The sequence below is a fragment of the Chiloscyllium punctatum genome, chromosome 32 (assembly GCF_047496795.1).
Source record: "Chiloscyllium punctatum isolate Juve2018m chromosome 32, sChiPun1.3, whole genome shotgun sequence".
Taxonomy (NCBI): domain Eukaryota; kingdom Metazoa; phylum Chordata; class Chondrichthyes; order Orectolobiformes; family Hemiscylliidae; genus Chiloscyllium; species Chiloscyllium punctatum.
In genome coordinates, this window is record NC_092770.1 from 3,684,049 (window position 1) to 3,705,745 (window position 21,697).

General features: G+C 40.3%; 1 protein-coding gene across 3 annotated transcripts in view; it reads right to left on the reverse strand.

Annotated features, from left to right (window-relative positions):
* Positions 1–2,414: 2,414 nt before the first annotated feature.
* The window catches only part of cttnbp2 (cortactin binding protein 2), a 156,944-nt gene continuing 137,661 nt past the window's right edge, over positions 2,415–21,697 (reverse strand). For 2 of the 3 annotated variants that reach the window (XM_072551512.1, XM_072551513.1), the window contains 8 exons: positions 20,099–20,286; positions 18,244–18,422; positions 11,066–11,268; positions 9,441–9,623; positions 8,586–8,649; positions 7,442–7,571; positions 5,103–5,210; positions 2,415–3,156 (listed from right to left, as the gene is read on the reverse strand). In XM_072551512.1, coding sequence (XP_072407613.1) covers positions 2,929–3,156; positions 5,103–5,210; positions 7,442–7,571; positions 8,586–8,649; positions 9,441–9,623; positions 11,066–11,268; positions 18,244–18,422; positions 20,099–20,286 — 1,283 coding nt within the window. In that variant the 3' untranslated portion in view covers positions 2,415–2,928. Of the gene's footprint in view, positions 3,157–5,102; positions 5,211–7,441; positions 7,572–8,585; positions 8,650–9,440; positions 9,624–11,065; positions 11,269–18,243; positions 18,423–20,098; positions 20,287–21,697 lie in introns of those variants that run through there. The other variant, XM_072551514.1, reaches the window with a different exon arrangement.

Consider the following 21,697-nt stretch of genomic DNA (forward strand, 5'->3'; position numbering starts at 1 on the left):
ATTAGTCTTTGAATATTTTAGAGATCAATTCGCAAGTAGTGCCAGTTTATCAGACCAGGTGAACATATGGACGAACCAGGTCAGTTGCGATCTCATTGAGTGGTATACAGGCTCAATATCTCATTTCTGCTCCTAAGTGATAACATTGTATTCCAGAATTCCAATGTCTTATTTGTTCACGAGACTGGTGTTGAAATTTGTACCAAATATCATTGAAGAACGTCTTTGTTGCTTCATTTCTAAATTTTGTTTCCTTTACATTCCACATTCACTTAGTTATTTTTTTTCTCCTATGCTCAGATTCCCATTTACCTGCCAGGCTGGTTTTAAATCTCCCAAACAGCATAAGCAAGCAAACATTCTTGAGAAGACACAGGTCCCAGACCATTGACAAACAACTTGGCTTGTACACCAGGCTCTGTGCACTTTCTACTGGTCCAAAGAAAACAATTCCACTTCCCCAGCAATCTCAAGTTCTCCCTCCCAAACTATTGCTCCAGCTACATGTTCACCTACAATATCATCCCATTTCTGTGCTCACAAACATGTAGTACTGGAAGGAATTAAGAGGTTGCCACCTCTGACGCTTGATATTTTAAATTTGTAGCTCCCTGGAATCTATTTTCAAGATCTTACCCGCTTTCTATCACTATAATTAATAGCAATGTAGGTACTGATAACCAGACATATATAAAGGACATCCTTGACGTGATCACCTGGGAAGCAATACATCATTTTCGCGTCACAACTGCAGCCATAGAAATGTCGGTCTGCTCTCTCACTACTGAGTCCCCAACAATCATGGGTGAAGTTACAGACTAGGTAAAACAAATAACATGAAAGGATGTAATCAGGCTCTAAAGTTCTTGAACTTGATGTTAAGTCCCAGAAGCTGCAGAGTCCCCAAGTGGAAAATGCGATATTGTTCTTTGAGCTTACACGGAGGCTCACTGGATCATTGCGGCACGGTGGCACAGTGGTTAGCACTGCTGCCTCACAGCGCCGGAGACCCGGGTTCAATTCCTGCCTCAGGCGACTGACTGTGTGGAGTTTGCACGTTCTCCCCGTGTCTGCGTGGGTTTCCTCCGGGTGCTCCGGTTTCCTCCCACAGTCCAAAGATGTGCAGGTCAGGTGAATTGGTCATGCTAAATTGCCCGTAGTGTTAGGTAAGGGGTAGATGTAGATCTAGATCTAGATGTAGGGGTATGGGTGGGTTACGCTTCGGCGGGGCGGTGTGGACTTGTTGGGCCGAAGGGCCTGTTTCCACACTGTAGGTAATCTAATCTAATCTAATTGCAGCACATGTGACAAAAATGTTGGCCAGGGAACATGTTGATGTTCTGAAGTGGCAGGCAACTAGAAGCTCAGGATCATTTTTGTGGACAGAGCACAGGTGTTCTACAAAGTGGTCACTTGGCCTGCATTTTGTCTTCCCAGTGACGAAAAGACCACATTATGAACTGCATAGTAGACTAGATTGCATCAAGTACAGGTTGCAAAACCCAGAAGCTATGCCTTTGATGGTGAGGTGGTAAATGGGCAGATATTACACCTTCTGTGATAACATTGGAAAGGAAGGTTGGAGATAGTCCAGGTGAAGGAGAGAGCAGGGTGAAAATTAGAAGCAAAACTCATTTTTTTTCCAATTCTGGACAAGGGAAGGAAGAAGCAGCATTGATATCATTGATGTACCAGACAAAGTAGTGGGTGGGGGGCCAGAGTAGGACTGTAGCAAGGAGTGTTCCAACACTCTACCAAACAGCAGGCCCACGTTGGTACCCATAACCACACCTCTAACTCATCTCATTTTCTTCAGGTCAAAGGTGAAGTTGTTTAAAGTCAGGATGCACTAAGCCAGGCAGAGGAGGGTGGTTTTCACCAGACAATTTGATCCACTCGTACAGCAAATTGTGGTCCATCATCACATCAAAAATATTTTTACTTTAATGTATCCCCATTTGCTGTGGACCCTTGGATTCTAAAGCACAAAATATAGTTCTAGGTCAATTTCTACAAAGAAAACCATGACAGAGCACAAATGAAATTCAGTCAATATATACTGCAGAATCAAATTCTTATCAAAGATCGAGTTCAAAATGACCACTCAGATTACTCATCATTTGTAACTCTGACTTTTATGGCAAGTAAAGCAAGAAAGCATTTTTAAAAGCATGCTAATTCTTTCATCTATTTCTTTTCATAACTTTAGCAAATTTCCTTGCATCTATTTTAAAAATACGATTTTGTAAAGAGAAATTCCATATCAACTGTGATGTTTATCCAGACATGCACTACGAAATAGGTGCACCTGCAGATTTATGACTAATCATGCATATGACATTTTTTGAAAAATACACACAGAATTTCATTAAAACATTTAATATGGCTTCTTGTTTTGAAGGAAAAAGAAAATCAGCATTTCATTGACATTTATTGCCACATTCTATTCACTGAATAACATCCAATGAAAAGGTTTTTTTATATTAAAATTGTAAATACATTTGCAGATACTGTACATATCATGCCATGGATACGAACTATGTACCACATAGTTCTGCTCACTTCATAATATATATACTTCTGTGGAAAAACCCTGAATAACAACAACATATTAACAACAATTGCAAATGCTTATATGTGCAACAAACCATTTGCTATTTGTATAAATTCTCTTTCTTCGCTTGGCAAAAAAAAGCCATCTATTAGGTACACAATCCAAGTATTCAATAAAACAGAAAAGGCAACAACTAAAAATTAGTGCTCTGTCATAGCACCAACAACATTCAATATACAGAAAGTGTGGTCCCCAAATAAACATTTAACAATAAAAAGGAGAATTTTACATTTTGTTTAATATATTACAGATCTGTGGTTCATACATATTTTGTTAAATTGAAGACTTTATATAAAAAAAGGCTTCAAACAGAATTATTTTTTATTGGTTTCATGTAAAGTTTTGCAGAGGTTCCAAACCTCCTTCGTTGTGTTGATATTGGATTCTGAATGCCTTGTATTACTGTTGCTGCGGTGAATGCGGTCTGTGTTATTCAGAAGTACAGGCAGATGCGATTTCATTCTTGAGATGCCTGATCTGCTCATTCTTTTAGTGCTGCTACTTCTCATGGGTGTGCCATTTTGTACAGGACAGTCCAAAACCTGTAAAACCAAAAGGTTATAAACATATTTGGAATAAAATAACTTTACTATGCATCTCCAAAAATAATGCATGGTCATATTATTTATTGTCTATATCTTTATCTGGAAAATAATTGCTGAATTGTCATGGGTATAAATTTTCACATTATTTATCAAACAATTAGTTGAACAAAGTAAATTATCTGTTTTTACAGATAATTTACAGTAAATTATCTGATAGGTTGGTGCAATGGAGTGGGAGGTGGTCTCTGAAAGGGTGGAATGATGTGGTTGAATAAAACTGCAAATATTCTGATCTTGTTCCAAGTGCTATAATACCATGAGAAGAACGGGCAAATGCATGACATACAATGGTGACTTGTGTTAACTTATTGGTAACAGCCAAGGGTTGAAGCTGCAGAAACACTACATCCATGTGCTAACAATCATCAAAATTCTCGTAGAATTTTTACATTGTAGGAATGTCTGATAAAATGAGAAAATACTTTAGCTACACAAGTAATGCATTTCAAATGAAAAGCAGTTCTTTTTAAAATATGCAAGTTATGAATTCACAAACAATAATGCCCAACTGTTGCAGAAGATAAAATATACACAGCATTTTATAGATTTTGCTCTCCTTCAGGTTTCTCACATTCTTAATAAAATAGCAGACTTAAAATCAAATCAGGTTTGAAGAAGGGTCCTAATTCCAAATCAGTTCTATCCACAAATGTTGCCTGATCTACATGCTTCTAAAATTTTCAGTTTCTGCATTGACAAGTACTGAAGATCACCACTGCCATTAGCCAGTACACCTTTTTAATTGACAATTATGAAGATTTATTCTCAGTGAATTAAGCTAAGTTTGTCTCTCTCTGATGAAAATTAAAGTCATTACACAAATCAAACTGAAATACTGAAACTTGTAATTCTTATGTGTAAATGTCTGCCAGAAATCCCAAAGAATAATAAATTGTTGGAAAAAGATATACACTTGGTATAATAACTCCAAAGTACAGAACATAGTCTTGGCTTTTTCATTTATCAATAGAGTTAAATAGCCTTGTAATTGGGGCAGACAGTGGCAGTGGTAATGTCATTGGGCGAGCAAGCCGGAACCCCAGATTAACACTTTAGGAACCAAAAACAGAAACTACTGGAGAAATCCAGCAGTATCTGCGGAAGGAAAACAAAATTAATGTTTCGAGTCCACTGAACCTTCTTCAGAACTAATATTCTGGGGACCATAGCAGATGATTGCATAAACTGGCCTAGTGTTGACCAAGTCACTGCTGTAGAAGTTGTCAGTTGTCAACTCCCTTTGGGGAAATAAATCTGCTATCTGCCTGACACATGACACGTGCACTAAACTGCCGTTTGAAATGACCGAGGCAAGCTGTTCATTTTAAAGACAATTAGGGATGGTTTAGGGATCAGGGTCACAAACAAAATACTTTGTAAAGATGTTTTGAAGTCTTACGATTAAAAACAAATGGTGCAAGAACTTTTTTTTTTACAACAGGGGAGATATTATGACTTTCAATTTCCTCAGCACTCCCAGCACAATGTGCAGCAGATCATTAACTACCAAGTTTCCATTAGTGATTTTCCATTTTTCACCACTAGGAGATGCACAAAGAGTTATGCAGCTTTCATTGTACTGTTGTCCTCTGGAGAGCAACTAAGTCTCCTACAAGCCATCCCACATGGACCAGTCAAGATTAGGAAGTTATTACAAAGCACTTCTGCAATGGTGTGAATGCTTTGTAGAACAACAGTTGAATACAACACAAAGTCTGCACTTCATAACTGCAAGTCACAGTCTATTTTACAACCTAATTGCAAAAATTAAACAAAAGGCTCAATTTGTCACTTGGGAGATTACTTTCTACTGAATTTCTATTAGGGGAGTATGCATTAAACACCTCCCAAAACAGTGCAAAGCAAAAACCTCAAGTTCCAACCTTTGGTACTGGCAACTCAGCAGCATGATGATTTTTCAGCATCTTCAGGGATGACTGATCACGCTGAGAATTAGGTATCAGAAAGGAAAGATCTTTTGAGACATCGATCTGTGATAGGAGAAGATATCAATTTTAAAATTTACAGCAATTGCAAATATCCACGTCAACATATGACTTTCAATCTTATGAAATGAAAATTGCAGTCAATTCAGTGAACTTGTAAAATATTTTCTTGATAAATTAGAGTAAATTGTGGTAGGAAATTATTTAAAGAATCAATGCTCAATAGAAAGTTTTTCTAATTCTTCTTAAGGAGGCTACAATTATTGCACTTATCAACTTGAACATTCTGCTTAGTCAAAAAATCAAAATTAACTTTGCATTATGTTCACACAATTTTCATCTATAACCTAAAAAGTAGTTTGAGAACACCTTCCTTCCAAAAGTACACTAAATACTCACTGTAACTATTTAAATTGATTAGTGTATTTAGATGAACCAAAAGCAGTTATATGAAAGTGAATATATATTTAAATTTAAGCAGCCAACACTTGTGTTGCAGATCAACTTTGCCTAGCTTCTCAGTGGAAAAGAAGAAAATCAACAAGCAAGGCAGGTGTATTTATATCATCATATCCCCAGAATGTCCCAAAATTATTTTTGGAAGAATGGTCAATGTGACAAGTTTAAAGACACATCAATTTGTACATGGCAAGAACTTGCAAACACCAACTGAGATGAATGACCAGTTAAATAATGTTAAAAATCACACAACACCAGGTTATAGTCCAACAGGTTTAATTGGAGGCACACTCACTTTTGGAGTGTCACTCCTTCATCAGGTGACACTCCGAAAGCTAGTGTGTTTCCAATTAAACCTGCTGGACTATAACCTGGTGTTGTGTGATTTTTAAACTTTGTACACCCCAGTCCAACACCGGCATCTCCAAATCAGTTAAATAATGTTTTTGGTACCGGAGGTTAAAAAAGGGACTATGTTGTCAAGAATAGGAGAATATTACCTGTCTTTTGATTGGATTCAAGAAATTATAAAGCAGGAACGAACCATGTGGCATGCTATGCCAATGTAAGCTCTTTGTTAAGGCTATTCAAATGGTCTTATTTCGCCACTTTTTCCACATTATCTAGTATTTCCCCTTTCCCCCACCCCGAGTATTTATCCACTCTTTTGCAAGTTCTCATGGAATCAGCTTCCATCACTCTTTCAGGCACAGTATTCCATACATGAAGAACTTGCTGTCTAAAATATACTTCATGTACCCACTAGTTCTTTTGCTAATCATCTTAAATCTTTGTTCCCTGCATACAGATATACTGCCACTAAAATCATTTTTTCCTGATTTATCCAATTGAAACCGCTCATGGATTGTGAACGCTTGTATTCAGTCTCCTCTGAACTTGCTTGGTCTATGGAAAACAACCACTGCTTCTTCACTTGTCAGATAACTACAGTCACTCATTAACACTATATTAGTAAATCTCTGATAAACCCGATAAAACTTTGATATTCTTCCTAAAATCTGATTGCCAGCAATGTACAGAATACTCTAGCTGAGGCCCAATTGTGTACTATGAAGTCTTTACGTAATTGCCTTCCTTTTCTACTCTCGTACCTCAGAATAATCAACAATCTATTATGCCTTTTTAACAGCCTTCTCAACTTGTACGCCTATATCTCCAGTCTGTATGTTCCTGCACCCCTTTAATCTTTTGTCAGCTGAAATGGCAAATAGGGGACCAGTTTTAACCTATTGCACAGGAGATAGCACCTCAAAAACAGTGCACCACACATTCACTGCTAAATTGGATTAGATTAGATTACTTACAGTGTGGAAACAGGCCCTTCGGCCCAACAAGTCCACACCGACCCGCCGAAGCGTAACCCACCCAGGCCCATTCCCCTACATTTACCCCTTCACCTAACACTACGGGCAATTTAGCATGGCCAATTCACCTAACCTGCACATTTTTTGGATTGTGGGAGGAAACCCATGCAGACACAGGGAGAATGTGCAAACTCCACACAGTCAGTCGCCTGAGATGGGAAATGAACCCAGGTCTCTGGCGCTGTGAGGCAACAGTGCTAACCACTGTGCCACCGTGCCGCCCACAAATTGGGTAGTTTGACGCATTAAAGATTTTAACCAGGACTGAAATCCAAATCATCCTGTCTGAGAAGTGCAAGTTTTATGAACTCAGATGAGATGACAAAAGTCTGATTCATTCAATTCCTTTGTTACAGTTGACGCTATGTGGCCAAATCAAACAGGTTACCAATAAGACCATCATCATGCAGTCTATTTGAACAATTCTCTCACCTTGCTTATATCAGACTCAGACTTGCTTAAACACATACTCTGGAGCTCCTCAATTATGTCAACGTCTTCATCGTATAGAGCCAGCCCTTGTTCTAGATCTGCAGTCTTCAGTGGACCACTCTCAAGTGAACTTGATTGTTTAAAAAAACTAAGTTACTTTGAAAGTTGAAAATTTTCATTAAAAATGCCTACTTCAGTTCTTAATTTGCATGTTCATTTTACTTTGAAAAATCACTCCGATTATCTTAAATTTACAACCATAAAATGATAGCCAATGAATGAATCGCATGAATATTGCTGGTCAGTCATGTGAAAGCAAGCAAATTTTTTTTTATTCATTCTTGGCATATGCGCATCACTGGCCAGACCAACTTTTATTGCCAATCACTAATTGCCCACATTTATTTCAGGTAAAATAAATAAATCTGATGAAATAAATTTACACATTTTGCTCAAAAATAAGTGAAGCTGCCCTTCTCCCTGGGCAACGTTCAGTGTCAAACCTCAACAAACAAATGTTAACTCAGCTATGCATGAGAACATTGGGGTCCCTCTTTGCTACTTCAACAATACAACCTTTTAGTTAAAGTTAATCTCCTCAAATGACATCAAATAGCATTCTCACCACTCCAAGCCCAACCTCTAATTATAAAATAGATAATAACTATAATTATTCAGCATATTATTGAGCACAGAATTACTGTAGAACTTCAAAGATGAGACTGACCAAATAAGTTACTTGTGACTTCAAAAAGACACTTACTATTTCCATTCAAAACAAAAGCATGACTGAAACAGTTATTCACCAAGCATCTTATCTATGTTTTAATGGGGTGCCCTAACTGTAGCACTGCACTGAGAGATCATTTATTTTATCCATTCAGCATTTATTATATCTACTATTTACAAAACTGACACAAAAATAGAACAAAGTTGCTTAAAATTAACATTAATCAGCAACTTCTGGAAATTAGAAAATTACGACATGATATTTGATTTTGATGTTCACCAAAAATTCAGCCATAAAATGCTAATGGAATGTCTAATAATAGAAAGAAACTAAATTATATAACTGTTTCATTGCAACAGATGAGAGCAGAATTTTGTTGAGTGTTAGTCAATATCTTCACTGTTGGAAACTTACTGCAATTTCACCTGCGTATTCAACTTGTTGAAGCTTTTCGGCAATTCTGGCATTAGCTGAATACCTACTCAGAGGAGAAAAATATAGTATACATACTGCATATTAGAGGCAGAGTACAGTTCAGTCATTTTTCCATTTTTACCTTGGATTTCAAAATGCAATTTTCTTTTCTAGATAGTGCAAATATTTTAGATATCAAAAACACTTTAGCTACCTTATCTGACAATTACTGCACACACATAGGCTTTCTTGATTTCCAACACCATGAATGTTACCATTTGTCACAGACATTGTATTTAACAACTACTGTGAATCAGTTAACTTCTAAACAAAAGACTCACAGCATCGAAAATTTAAGGACAATTTAAATACAGCTACAAAGCTGAAATAAAGCATTTGACAGTTTGGAAATGTGTTAAGAACTTAAGGAATTGCAAGGTATTAAAAAGGAATCAAAACAATTCACACTTAAGCACTTCCAGAAACTCTACAATAGTAAATAAAGGAAGGTTCAGAGCAATTGGCTTTGGTTACTTTAAATAACTTATGAACGTCAGTCAGGACATCCACAGAATTTCATGCTCCTTTTCAAACAGAATCATTGCCTTTTTTACAATCATTTCAGGAGACATATGTGGCCCTGGGTTAACACTTCAACCAAAGCACCATATTTAAGTTCCATGCTTGATTTTGCATTGTTTCCTATAGCAAATATATGTTTTGCTTTGGCTTCTAAAAAGTAAGTAGTAACATGTACACCATGAAGAACCAGAGATTCTAAGGCCATGGTTCTGATTAATTTCAATTTAATTCTGTTTGAATCTTTATTGTCAATTGTACTGTATTGCACCTTACCCTCTCTTTGCCCATCAAATTTGCTCCAAGATGGAGACACTGAATGGATAGACTTCTTACGGGGGCCAGTGCTCACTTTTCGCCATGCATTGCTATCTATTTTCTTCTTGCTGGCTTTGTAATTGGATATCATTGTTAAAGGAAAACTCCATCCTTGGAATTCTGGTGCATATTGTTCAAACTCTGGAATGAAATATTCTCAATTAATAGATTCAGTTTGTTCTGACAAATAACATATCTGAACAACTAATACAATGCCTGGTCACTGTGTAACAAGATTTATCATTTCTGTATGTCTTTTAAAAAATAAACTTAATTGCAATTACACTTAAATCATTTCAAAAGCGTGTTTTATTTCTTCTCACTGTTCAGGTATTCCGAACAGCACTGAGAATTTCCTAGCTAAGAAAGGGAGGTAAGCTTTCCTTGGCTTTTATAAACACAAGGGATATATGAGCAACAACCTGATCTAACTCACTGGGCATTTTTGTAATTGGTATTGCTTGGACATAAGAAACATTGTATCATTCAGTAAATGAGGCTGTTTGCTCTCTCCACAAAGAATACCTTGCAGCCACTCTGTGACATCCATAACCCTGTCCAGGGAGGCACCATATCATCCTGAAGTCACATTTACAGCCGGAGAAATGTTTGATTGCTGTCTGTACCCCTAAGGAATTCCGTATCATTTAACTGACCCTTTCTTCTTCCTCTCCTCCTGTGCAGCTGAGCTATACACGGTGCCCCAAACATGACTAGATGTCCTCGAGGCAATCCTCTACTCAGCTTCCAAAACAGAAAATGGATACGTGAGCAGGACCACAGGGGACTCCTGCACTACCTGCCTGTCATCCAGTCCCATCCTGCCTCCAAGCCCTAAAGCTGAGCTATGACCACCTCTCTAATCGTGCTACCCATGTAACACTCAGCCTCATGGATGTGCCAGTGTCCACAGCCGTTGGTTAAAAGCAGTAGTCATCTAGGACACCAGTAGGGTCTGTGACTTCCCACCTATTACAGGCCACACATAAAAGGAATGCGGGTCATGGCATTTTACAAATTCTATCTGGAAAGCAGTTTAAACTTGGTTCAGATTTTGCCTTGGTGTTGAGGTTTGCAAAGTTGCCAACAGGAGGCACTGTAGGCAAACATTACATTTTTCTCTTTAAAAATTAAAAATATAAAGTCACTTCATTTTGCACTAAGAATTTAGCAATATATGTATTTCAACTTAAAGGGTGTTACGTTTTATTTTCTAGAACGATTCCTATAGGAAACTATGTTTCATTTCAGGTCTCAATTTTCATGCATGTGCTATAATTTTACATGAGGACTTGATGCTCAAAGATTTGGAGGCTGTGAGGGAAATGCAGGAACAATGACGGGGGGGCAGCTTGCTTTGTATTTTGAGTGCACATTCTGTGCAGGTCAACTTGCTCAATATCACAGATCTAAAAGATCACTGCTGGTTCACAATTCTATAACAAATACTATCTCATACTAAAACAGATTCACAATTCAGCCTGATTTATATACTGCATGCAAGAAATTAAACCAAGTTCTTTTAAAAAAAATAGGATTATGCTATAATCAGACTGTATGCAATTTATTGTTCTCCACTTTACCTTGCCTTGAAAGAGAGCAACCATGCAGAACAGCTTTATTAAGCAGGATGCTCAGAGCAGCCTTAACTACAGCCTGTTGCCCCTGATTAAGGATCTTATTTACAGGTTGCCCTTGTCGAGAAGGTCTCCTCACTGAGGCCCTGGAAAGTATTGCTTCTTCTGCTCTGGGAGCAATGACACTATTCCACAAGCTGGCCATCCATCTGCAAATTCAAGATAAGTGAACTTTCAAAAGTAACACAACACATACAAAAACACAAATATAAGAGCAACAATGTTGTGAGAGTATCACCTCTGTGTTCCCCTCCAAATCCCTCTCAATCTTAATGTGGACATATTATTGTTCCTTTATCTTTGTTGGGTCACCATCCTACAATTTCCCAATACCATTGAGTAAGCATCAGCTTTACTAGCAGTTCAAGGATAACTACAATGGTCCAATAAATGTAGCCATGTCAGGGGTGCCCACCTCAAAAGAACAATTTTTTTTTCAAAAATCACCAAGTATAATTCTCCTGCACCTTAAATGGTGAACTCCTTTGGACAAGAATTTACAACAATTTTAGAGAGTCATGAAACTGGATTATCCATTCTCTTTGCTTCTGATATACAGTACATGCGGTCTGCTAATTTAAATCACTATAGCCTAGACCTTAAATTACTACGCACACTGATGAGTAACAGTCACTAAAGAGAAGGTGAAAAATTGTGAAATGCTACCATATATTAAACATATCCAGCACTTCTTAAAGCCAGCCTACATTTCATAAAAAGCAGCATTTTGGCTGTATTAAGTGCTAGAACCTATTCTAACCTGGGAAAAAAAGAAGAGGGGTGTGAAGGAGGAGCACTGGGATGGTGAGTAAAAAAACATTTTTTGAAGACAGCAGTGAGGAGAGAGAGAGCAGAGAGAAACGAGGGCTGTTGGGAAGTTTTTAAGTGGATGAGATCTAAGCCAGAGACCCTACACGGTCGGGCTTCCCTCCCACCCACCTCCTCTAACCTTACTAAGAGTCTGTAAACTCAGTAAGTTTTCAGGTTTTCTCATTTTTTTTCTTATCTTCTCTTCCTTTTTTTCAATCCTGCGCAGGCTTTCAGAGTAGCAGGAAATGGATGTTAGGACAGTTGCATGTTCCTCCTGCAGAACGTGGCAGGTGAGAGGCACTTCACATGTCTCTGCTGACTACATCTGCGGGAAGTGCACCCAACTCCAGCTCCTCTAAAACTAACTTAGGGGACTGGAGCTGGATGAACTATTGATCATCTGGGAGGCTGAGAGAGAAATTGATAGGATGTACAGGGAAGTGGTCACTCCTCAGACACAGGATAAGGACAGCTGGGTTACAGTCAGGGGAAGGAAAGGGAACTGACGGTCAGAACAGGGATCCCTTGTGGCCATTCCCCTCAGCAATAAGTATACTGTTTTGGATACTGCTGGTGGGGACAGCCTACCAGGGGAAAGTCATAGTTATCAAATGTCTGGCACGGAGGCTCAGAAGGGAAGGTGTAGAATAGAAAAGCACTAGTACTAGGGGGCTCAATAATTAGACAGATTGATAGGTGATTTTGTAGGCAGGAACTGGACTCCCGGAAGGTATGTTGCCTCCCTGGTGCCAGGGTGCTGGATGTCGCCAATCGGGTTTACAGGATTCTGAAGGGATTTCTGAGCAGCCAGAAATTGTGGAAAATATTGATACCAAAGATCCAGGAAAGGGATTGAGGATCCGAAAAGCGACGACAGAGTTAGGTTGGAAGCTGAAGAGCAGGACGATAGAGTACTGATCTCGGGTTTGCTACCAGTGCCACGAGATAGTGAAGTGAGGAACAGTCAGCCAATGCAGCTACGAGGCTGGTGCAGGAGGGAGGGCTTCAGATATGTAGACCATTGGGATACCTTTTGGGGAAGGTGGGACCTGTACATGAAGGACGGGTTGCACCTGAACTGGAGGGGCACAAATGTCCCGGATGGGAATTACGCTCGTGTGATTCGGGAGGGTTTAAACTAGTTTAGCAGAGGGGTGGGAATCAGAGCTACATATCTGAGAAGGGGGCAGTTGCAGATGGGTCAGTGACAGGATGTAGTGAATCTTTCAGGAAGGTTCCTCACACGATAAAAGAAAGGGATTTTTAAAGTATGTCTGCTTTAACGCAAGGAGTCAGAAATGAGTGTGACAAACTTAGAGCACGAATTAGTTCTTGGGGCTATGATGCTGTGGCCATAATGGAGATGTGGGTTTCACAGGGGCAGGAATGATTGCTTGATGTTTCAGGGTTTAGAACATTTAAAAAGAACAGGGAGGGTGGAAAAAGAGGAGGGAGTGTAGCATTGTTAATCAGAGAGTGCATCACAGCTACAGAAACAAAGGTTGTTGAGGAAGGTTTGTCTACTGAGTCAGTATAGATGGAAGTTAGGAACGGCAAGGGAACAGTCACCTCATTGGGGGTTTTCTACAGACGTCCTAATAGCAGTAGAGAGATTGAAGAACTCATAGGCTGGCAGATTTTTGTAAAAATGCAGATGTAGCAGGGTTGTTGTTATGGGTGACTTCAACTTTGTCAATATCGACTGGAACCTCCTAAGTGCAGATGGTTTGGATGGAGCAGTTTTTGTCAGGTGTGTTCAGGAGGGTTTCCTTTCTCCGTATGTAGACAGACAGAGGAGGCCATTTTAGATTTGGTGCTTGGCAATGAGCCAGGACAGGTGTCAGATCTCGTGGTGGGAGAACACTTTGGTGACAGGGATCACAACTGCCTCACATTTACCATAGCCTTGGAGACTGAAAGGAGCAGTTACCGAGGAAAGATATTTAATTGGCGAAAAGGAAATAATGACGCTGTCAGACAGGAGTTGGGAAGTACAGACTGGAAGCAATTGTTCCACAGAAAAGGCACAGCAGACATGAGACTATTTAAGGAGCAATTGTTGCGAGTGATGCACGAATTTGTTCCTCTGAGACAGGTAAGAAGGGGTAAGATTAAGGAACCTTGGATGACAAGAACAGAGGAGATTCTCGTCAAAAGGAAGAAGGCAGCTTATGTAAGGTGGAGGAAACAAGGATCTAGCAGAGCTTGAGGATTACAGGTTTGCTAGAAAGGAGCCCAGAAATGGACTGAGGAGAGCCAGGAGGGGGCATGAAAAAGGTTTGAAAAGGATTAGGGAGAACCGAAAGGTATTTTACTCATACGTGAGGAATAAGAATGATCAGGGAGAAGGTAGGGCCAATCAGGGATAGCATAGGGTACTTGTGAGTGGAGTGAGAGCAGATAGGGGAAGCCCCAAATGAGCTTTTTGTTTCAGTTTTCACTAAGGAAAGGGACCTTGTTGTGAATGAGAACTTTAAGGAGCTGGGATACAGGCTTGAACAGACCAAGATTAATGAAGTTGATGTGCTGGAACGTTCGGCAAACATTAAGATTGATAAGTCCCCAGGGCCAGACCAGATATATCCTAGGCTGTTCCAGGAAGCGAGAAAGGAGGTTGCTAATCCACTGGCGAAGATCTTTGCTTCCTCACTCAGGATTGGAAGGAGGCGAATGTTGTTCCTCTTTTCAAGGGGAATAGGGAAATCCCTGCCAATATCAGTCAGTCTTACGTCTATGGTCAGCAAGGTTTTGGAAAGAATTCCGAGGGATAGGATTTATGACTATTTGGAAAAGCATAGTGTGATTAAAGGCAGTCAGCATGGCTTTGAGAGGAGCAGGTGATGCCTCACAAATCTTACTGAGTTCTTTGAGGTGACAAGATAGGTCGACAAAAGTCGAGCAGTGGATGTGGTGTATGTGGACTTCAGCAAGGCATTTGCTAAGGTTCCCCACGGTAGGCTCATTTATAAAGTCAGGAGGTATGGGATACAGGGAGATTTGGCTATCTGGATTCAGAACTAGTTGGCTGACAGAAGGCAGAGAGTGGTTGTAGATAGAAAGTATTCTGCCTGGAGGTCAGTGTTGAGTGGAGTCCCGCAGGGCTCTGTTTTTGGGCCTCTGCTCTTTGTAGTTTTTATAAATGACTTGGATGAGGAGGTTGAGGGGTTGGTTAGTAAATTTGCCGATGACACAACGGTCGGAGGTGCCATTGATAGCATCGAGGGCTATTGCAGACTGCAGTGCGACATGGACAGGATGCAGAGCTGGGCTGAGAAATGGCAGATAAGAATTCAACCTGGATAAATGTGAAGAGATGTACTTTGGAAGGTCGAACTCAAATGCTGAATATAGGATTAAAGACAGGATTCCTGGCAGTGTGGAGGAACAGAGGGATCTTGGCGTTCAAGTACATAGATCCCTCAAAGTTGCCACCCAAGTGGATAGGGTTGTTAAGAAAGCATATCGTGTTCTGGCCTTCATTAATAGGGGATTGAGTTTAACAGCCGCGAGATTTTGCTACAGCCCTACAAGTCCCTGGTGAGACCACACTTGGAATTATGTCCAGTTTTGGTCTCCTTACTATAGGAAAAAAACAAAGGCTTTGGAGAGGGTGCAAAGGAGGTTTTATCAGGATGCTGCCTGGACTGGAGGGCTTTCCGTATGAGGAGAGGTTAATTAAGCTCGGACTTTTCTCTCTGGAGGAGGAAGAAGAGAGGTGACCTGATCGAGATATACAAGATAATGAGAGGCATGGATACAGTCAATAGTCGGAGACTTTTCCCCAGGGCAGGATTGACTGGCATGAGGGGGTCATAGTTTTAAGATACTAGAAGAAAGGTATAGAGGGGACGTCAGAGGAAGGTTCTTTACGCAGAGAGTTGTGAATGCATGGAATGCGTTGCCAGCGGTGGTGGTGGAAGCAGAGTCATTAGGGACATTTAAGCGACTGCTGGACATGCACATGGATAGCAGTGAATTGAGGGGTGCGTAGGTTGGGTTATTTTATTTTACATTAGAATTAATCCTCAACACATCATGGGCCAAAGGGCCTGTTCTGTGCTGTACTTTTCTATGTTCAAAGACCATATGATACAGGAGCAAAATTAGGCCATTTGGCCCATCACGTCTGCCTCACCATTTGATCATGGCTGATAATGTTTATTAACCTCACTGGCCTGCCTTCTCCATATTTCCCTTTATCTTCTAATCTTCAAGAGCCTCTCTCTGTTGTTTGTTTCTCTTTCAAGATGGCGGCAGTATGGGGCGGGGCTTAGCCCAGGGCTCATCTGCTTGCTTTTTTTCCCTTCAGTTTACTTTTGATTTTTTTGCATTTTTCTTCTAAGCATGGAGCGTGGTGATTGAAGAAGCAGGCCTCAGGCAGTGGTGTCAACAATGCCAAGACAAGCTAGACACAGCTCCACCCCCAGCCTGGAGTCTTCCAGCAATTGAGAAACAGGTCCCGGTTTGACTTCACCGGCCCAGACTCTCAGACCAAGCCGAGGTGCCTGAAGGAGCTGAAGGACAATTTTGTCTCAGCATGAAGGTCTCGTTCCCGTGTGGAGGTCTTCTTCGCCTTTGGCGTACAGATATTCCATTGGTCCAGCAGGCAGTCTCAGCACAGCCTGGTGGTCTTCGGTGGAGGCTTCTGGCCCAGTATTCCAGTGACCGGGCATGATAGTCTCATTCCCGTTGCATCTTCAAGTTATTCCACTGTTCCTGAATCAGCTTTCCCTGAGCCCAGGAGCAATTAACTGAACTGTGATGAACTCTGTCTTAATTTTATTTTTGTTTCATAATGTATAAATGACTTCTATCATTGATGTAGGGTCTGTGGTGGGTGACTTACACAAAGCTTTTCACTGTATTTATCATTTAAAAGTACACATGACAAAAAATTGCTCGTCTAGTCTAAATACACTCTGCTTTGGCCTCCACAGCCTTTTGCAACAATGAGTTCCGCAGATTCAGCACCCTCTGGCTGAAGAAATTCCTCCTAATCTGAAGGGTGTACCTTCACTCTGAGGCCGTGCTGTCAGGAATTAGTCTCTCCTACTAAAGGAAACATCTTCTCAACGTCTACTCTATCTAGGCCTCTTCTCAATATTCCATAAGTTTCAAGATCTCCCCTCATTCCTCTAAACTCCATCTGAATACAGACAGAGTCCTGAACTGCTCCACATATGAGAAGTACTTAATCCCCAGGAACATTCTTGTAGATTTCCTGTGGACCCCCTCCAAGCCAGCACATCCATCCTTAGATATGGGGCCCAAACCTGCTCACAACTTTGCAAATGCAGTCTGACTAGACTCTTTACAGTCTCACCAGTACAATCTAGCCCTCTTAAAATGAATGCTAACATTGCATTTGCCTCCCTAACTGCCAACTGAGCCTGCATGATAACCTTAGGCAAATGCTAAATTAGGGCTCACAAGTCTCTTTACTCTTCAGATTTCCAAAGCCTTTCCCATTTAGGAAGCAGTCTGTGCCTCCATTCTTCCAACCAAAATACATAAGCTCACATTTTCCCATATTGTATTTCATCTGCCAAAGTCTTTCTGCAACTAGGAGAAAGTGAGGACTGCCGATGCTGGAGAGTCAGTCAAAATGTGTGGCGTTGGAAAAAGCACAGGTCAGGCAGCATCCGAGAAACCTTCCAACACTATCTGTCTGCCCACAAGATGGACAGCAAGCTTTAAGGCTTTGTAACCTGCACTGGTGAGGAGACAGCCATCCATTCACAGGGCACTGGGACTGTCAGCCAAACTTTATAAAACGAAAAGAGTGTTTTGAGTTTTTGCTTATTTCCATACATACTAATGACACCAAGGCATATGAAGGTAGCATGGAAAAATGGCAATAAAGTCTCAGTAAATACTAATAATGAAACACGGACAGGCATTACAAGCTTTCTGCATACAAAGGCAACTGTACAAAGTTCCTGAATAAAGAAACAAGGTAAATCCAACTCCTAATTTACTGCTTAAATATATTCAACAGATAAACAGCAGTTGACATCCCATAAAATGTTCACACTGACATGTAGTGAATTTAGAATCAAAACAAAAATAACCACCATGGGATAAAAGTGTCTATATTTATTTTGACTCTTATTAATTTCCATAGGTACCTTATCATGATGGTTATTTGGTGACTTCAGTTCAGAAGGGTCACAGGCAGTGTAACATGCATCAACTAGCAATGTCAATATTCACATAATGGTGCAAAATGTAATATGGCAACAATGTCAGATTCAAGATATTACATAGAACATGAAGAAACTTCATGAACCAAACCCATAAACAGAGAAACCTACTTCATTATGGGTTGAACCTGGCCTGGTAAGATTGGACAGGAAAAGAAGTCTCTTGGTCCCATCAATGCCTCAGGTGTTCCTAAGCGAGACAAGTAGGAATTCAGCTGATGCCAGACTCGGCATACCCACTGCACAGCCTTACATGTTGGATCAGTCGGAGCCGGTAACTGCCCTTGGAACTGTAAAATATTGGCATTGCTTTCTTATGAGCAACTCAAAAAAGAACAAACAACAGTACAGGAAAAGGCTTTTCAGTTCAACAAGCCTGCACTGAGGCATGATGCTTTTTTAAGTTAAAAATCTTCTGTCTCCACATGGTCAGTGTCCCTCTATTCCCTGCCTATTCATGTATCTGTTCAGACAGCTTTTAAACATTGCTATTGTATCTGCCTTCACCACCTCCTCGGACAGTGCATTCCACACACTTAGCATCCTATGTAAGAAAAAGAAACTTGCTTCAGACATCTCCTTGATATTATCCCCTTTTATGTCAATAACTAGGGGACATTGGTAAATGAAGAGAAATTGAGATAAACCCAAAGAATTTTAACTAACATTTGGTGCATACCAAGAATGCGGTTATCCATAGTTCATGGTATTTGGACTCTTCATCTCAAACTCCATTCCACTGTTTCCTGCTTGTTTGTTAGCTTTGGCTCTTAGCTCAGGCATTGGGCAAGTGGAGTGTGCCAAGTGGGGAAATGTATGGCAGATGGGGAAGGACTTGGAGACAAAACCAACTCAAGTCAGTCCAACTACTGGACAAAAACAGGCTCTTGGCATCACCTGAGCCTGAAGGAAGCCACTTGTAACTAACATTTACACAGTTATTTTGAGTAGTACTAATTTCCACAGGCACTGGTTTGGTACCTCAATCTATGTTGCAAGCTCCTTCACCATAAAAACTTGAGTCAAGCCAGAGCCAGTCTTTACTTGCAAAAGTGCACAACTTTCCCCACAGTAAGATTTAGGAAAGCTGGCTGACATTCCAGTCAGAGCTGGTAAGTTAATTGTGCTGCATCAGAAGCTAACCTGTTCGGTATTCAGAAACTCAGCAAGAACCAGGAATGTATAATATTGAATATCACATCCTCTATCGGATTAGCAACAGCTATATAGGATTCTGCTGGATTTATCTATATAAACAGAGATTTAGAGAAGACATTTTGTGGACAAGATTGGATTAGTCTTCCAACACTTGATTTTCACAACAAAAATGGAGTATGAAACATGGATAGACATTACAAGGTTTTTGCATACAAAAACACTTATAACATCTTCTAATGTTTCTGAATAAGGAAATAACTTGCGTCACCACTAATTAAGGATGTATTCAACAGTTAACAGCTACTAACATCTCAAAGATGTTGGAAGGTGATGGTCTAGTGACATTATTACTAGACTATTAATCCAGAGACCAAGGTAAAGTTCTAGGGACCTGGATTCAAATCCCACCATAACAAACGGTGAAAGCTGAACTGAAATCAGTGAAAACCTAGGATTTAAGAAGTCTAATGCTGTCGATTGTAAGAAAAATCCATCCGCTTCACTAACAATCCTGCTGTCTTCACTGGTTTGGCCTACATGCGACTCCAGATCCACAACAATGGAGTTAACTCTTACTTTAGTGATGGGCATTTATCGCTGACCTCCTGCGACGCCCACTCCCCATGAAGTAATTTAAAAATTGATTTCATCAACACTATTTGGCTTTAGAAGCAAAATAAAAATAACCACCCCCATGGCTGCCCCCCCTGAAAATTTATAAGCACAATTATAAAGTCAGCTCAACTTCTATCCCCATTTATACGACAACAAAGCAGCAAAATTTCCTATCAGAGCAATGTTTATTTACCTTGTGAATAATTTGCCTTTTGAGAAACCTCTGAAGCAAACCACTAATAGGTTCCACATCCCATCGAAGCTGAACCCATCGAAAATGTTGCTGCACCATCAAGTCTGAACTTTGAAGTCTCATCTTTGCCATTGTCCCTATCAGAAAACTATTTTCTTGGAAGTAGTAGGTTTCTGAAGTCCCATCAACTGTAAATCAGAAATACAAATAAAATGTTAACCCTCTGATAGATTGAAGTCTGTGTAAAGTCTGGGCGGGACGGTGGCTCAGTGGTTAGCACTGCTGCCTCACAGCACCAGGGACTCGGGTTCAATCCCAGCCTCAGGCGACCGTCTGTGTGGAGTTTGTACATTCTTCCCCATGAGTTTGTTCCGGTTTCCTCCCACAGTCCAAAGATGTGCAGGTTAGGTGAATTGGCCATGCTAAATTGCCCACAGCATTAGGTGCATTAATCAGCAGGAAACTGGTCAGGTGGGTTACTCTTCAGAGAGTCGATGTGGACTTATTAGGCTGAAGGGCCTGTTTCCACACTGTAGGGAACCTAATCTAATCTAAAAATGACCATAAAAAACTGTTGACAATAGGTGCAGGAGTAGGCCATTCTGCCCTTCGAGCCTGCACCACCATTCAATATGATCATGGCTGATCATCCTTAATCAGTATCCTGTTCCTGCCTTTTCTCCATAACCCTTGATTCCACTATCCTTGAGAGCTCTATCCAACTCTTTCTTAAATCAATCCAGAGACTGGCCCTCCACTGCCCTCTGGGCAGAGCATTCCACACACCCACCACTCTCTGGGTTGAATGGATCTTCTGATGTTTCTGAAGCATAAGCCATTCAAGCCCTCCTGTCTGCCTTGCCATTCAACAAGGTCATGGCTATTCTTCCTGAAGAAGGGCTCATGCCCGAAACGTCGATTCTCCTGCTCTTTGGATGCTGCCTGACCTGCTGCGCTTTTCCAGCAACATATTTTCAGCTCTGATCTCCAGCATCTGCAGTCCTCACTGTCTCCATGGCTAATCTACATCAAGCTCAATGCCTCCTTCATGCCAGCCCCTCAAAACGCTCAACTTCTTGATTGATACTTCAAAAATCCATCCTCACTCCCTGTCCCCATGTTTGACATTTCCCCATGTTTGACATTTGCCCACTAGTGGGGGCACCTTCTCAACATCTTAACCCTGTCAAGCCTTTTTGGAATCTTGATTGTTTTATTTGTGACAGGGAATAGACAATTACACTATTTCATGACCATTATAATACTAAGAGATTCCTGTCTGCTTCACACAATAGCAATACTGAAAGACTGGCATGTTGAAAATAAAAGGAGTTACTTAACATCATCTCATTAGAAATTAAACACTTACAACTTGATTCAAATGAAAAGTGTAAAATATGAAAGATTAGTTTGCAGCTTGATATCCTTTCAATAAATGCTTTCAAAGGGATCATGGTGTATTTCCTTGCTTTCAATAAGCTTTCATTACTGTCCCATTCTCACATATATCTGAAGCATAAGGCTTCATTTGTCAACATGAAATAAAATATATAATGCTTATTGCTCCCAACTCTATTTACCTCTATTTCTACAACTCAT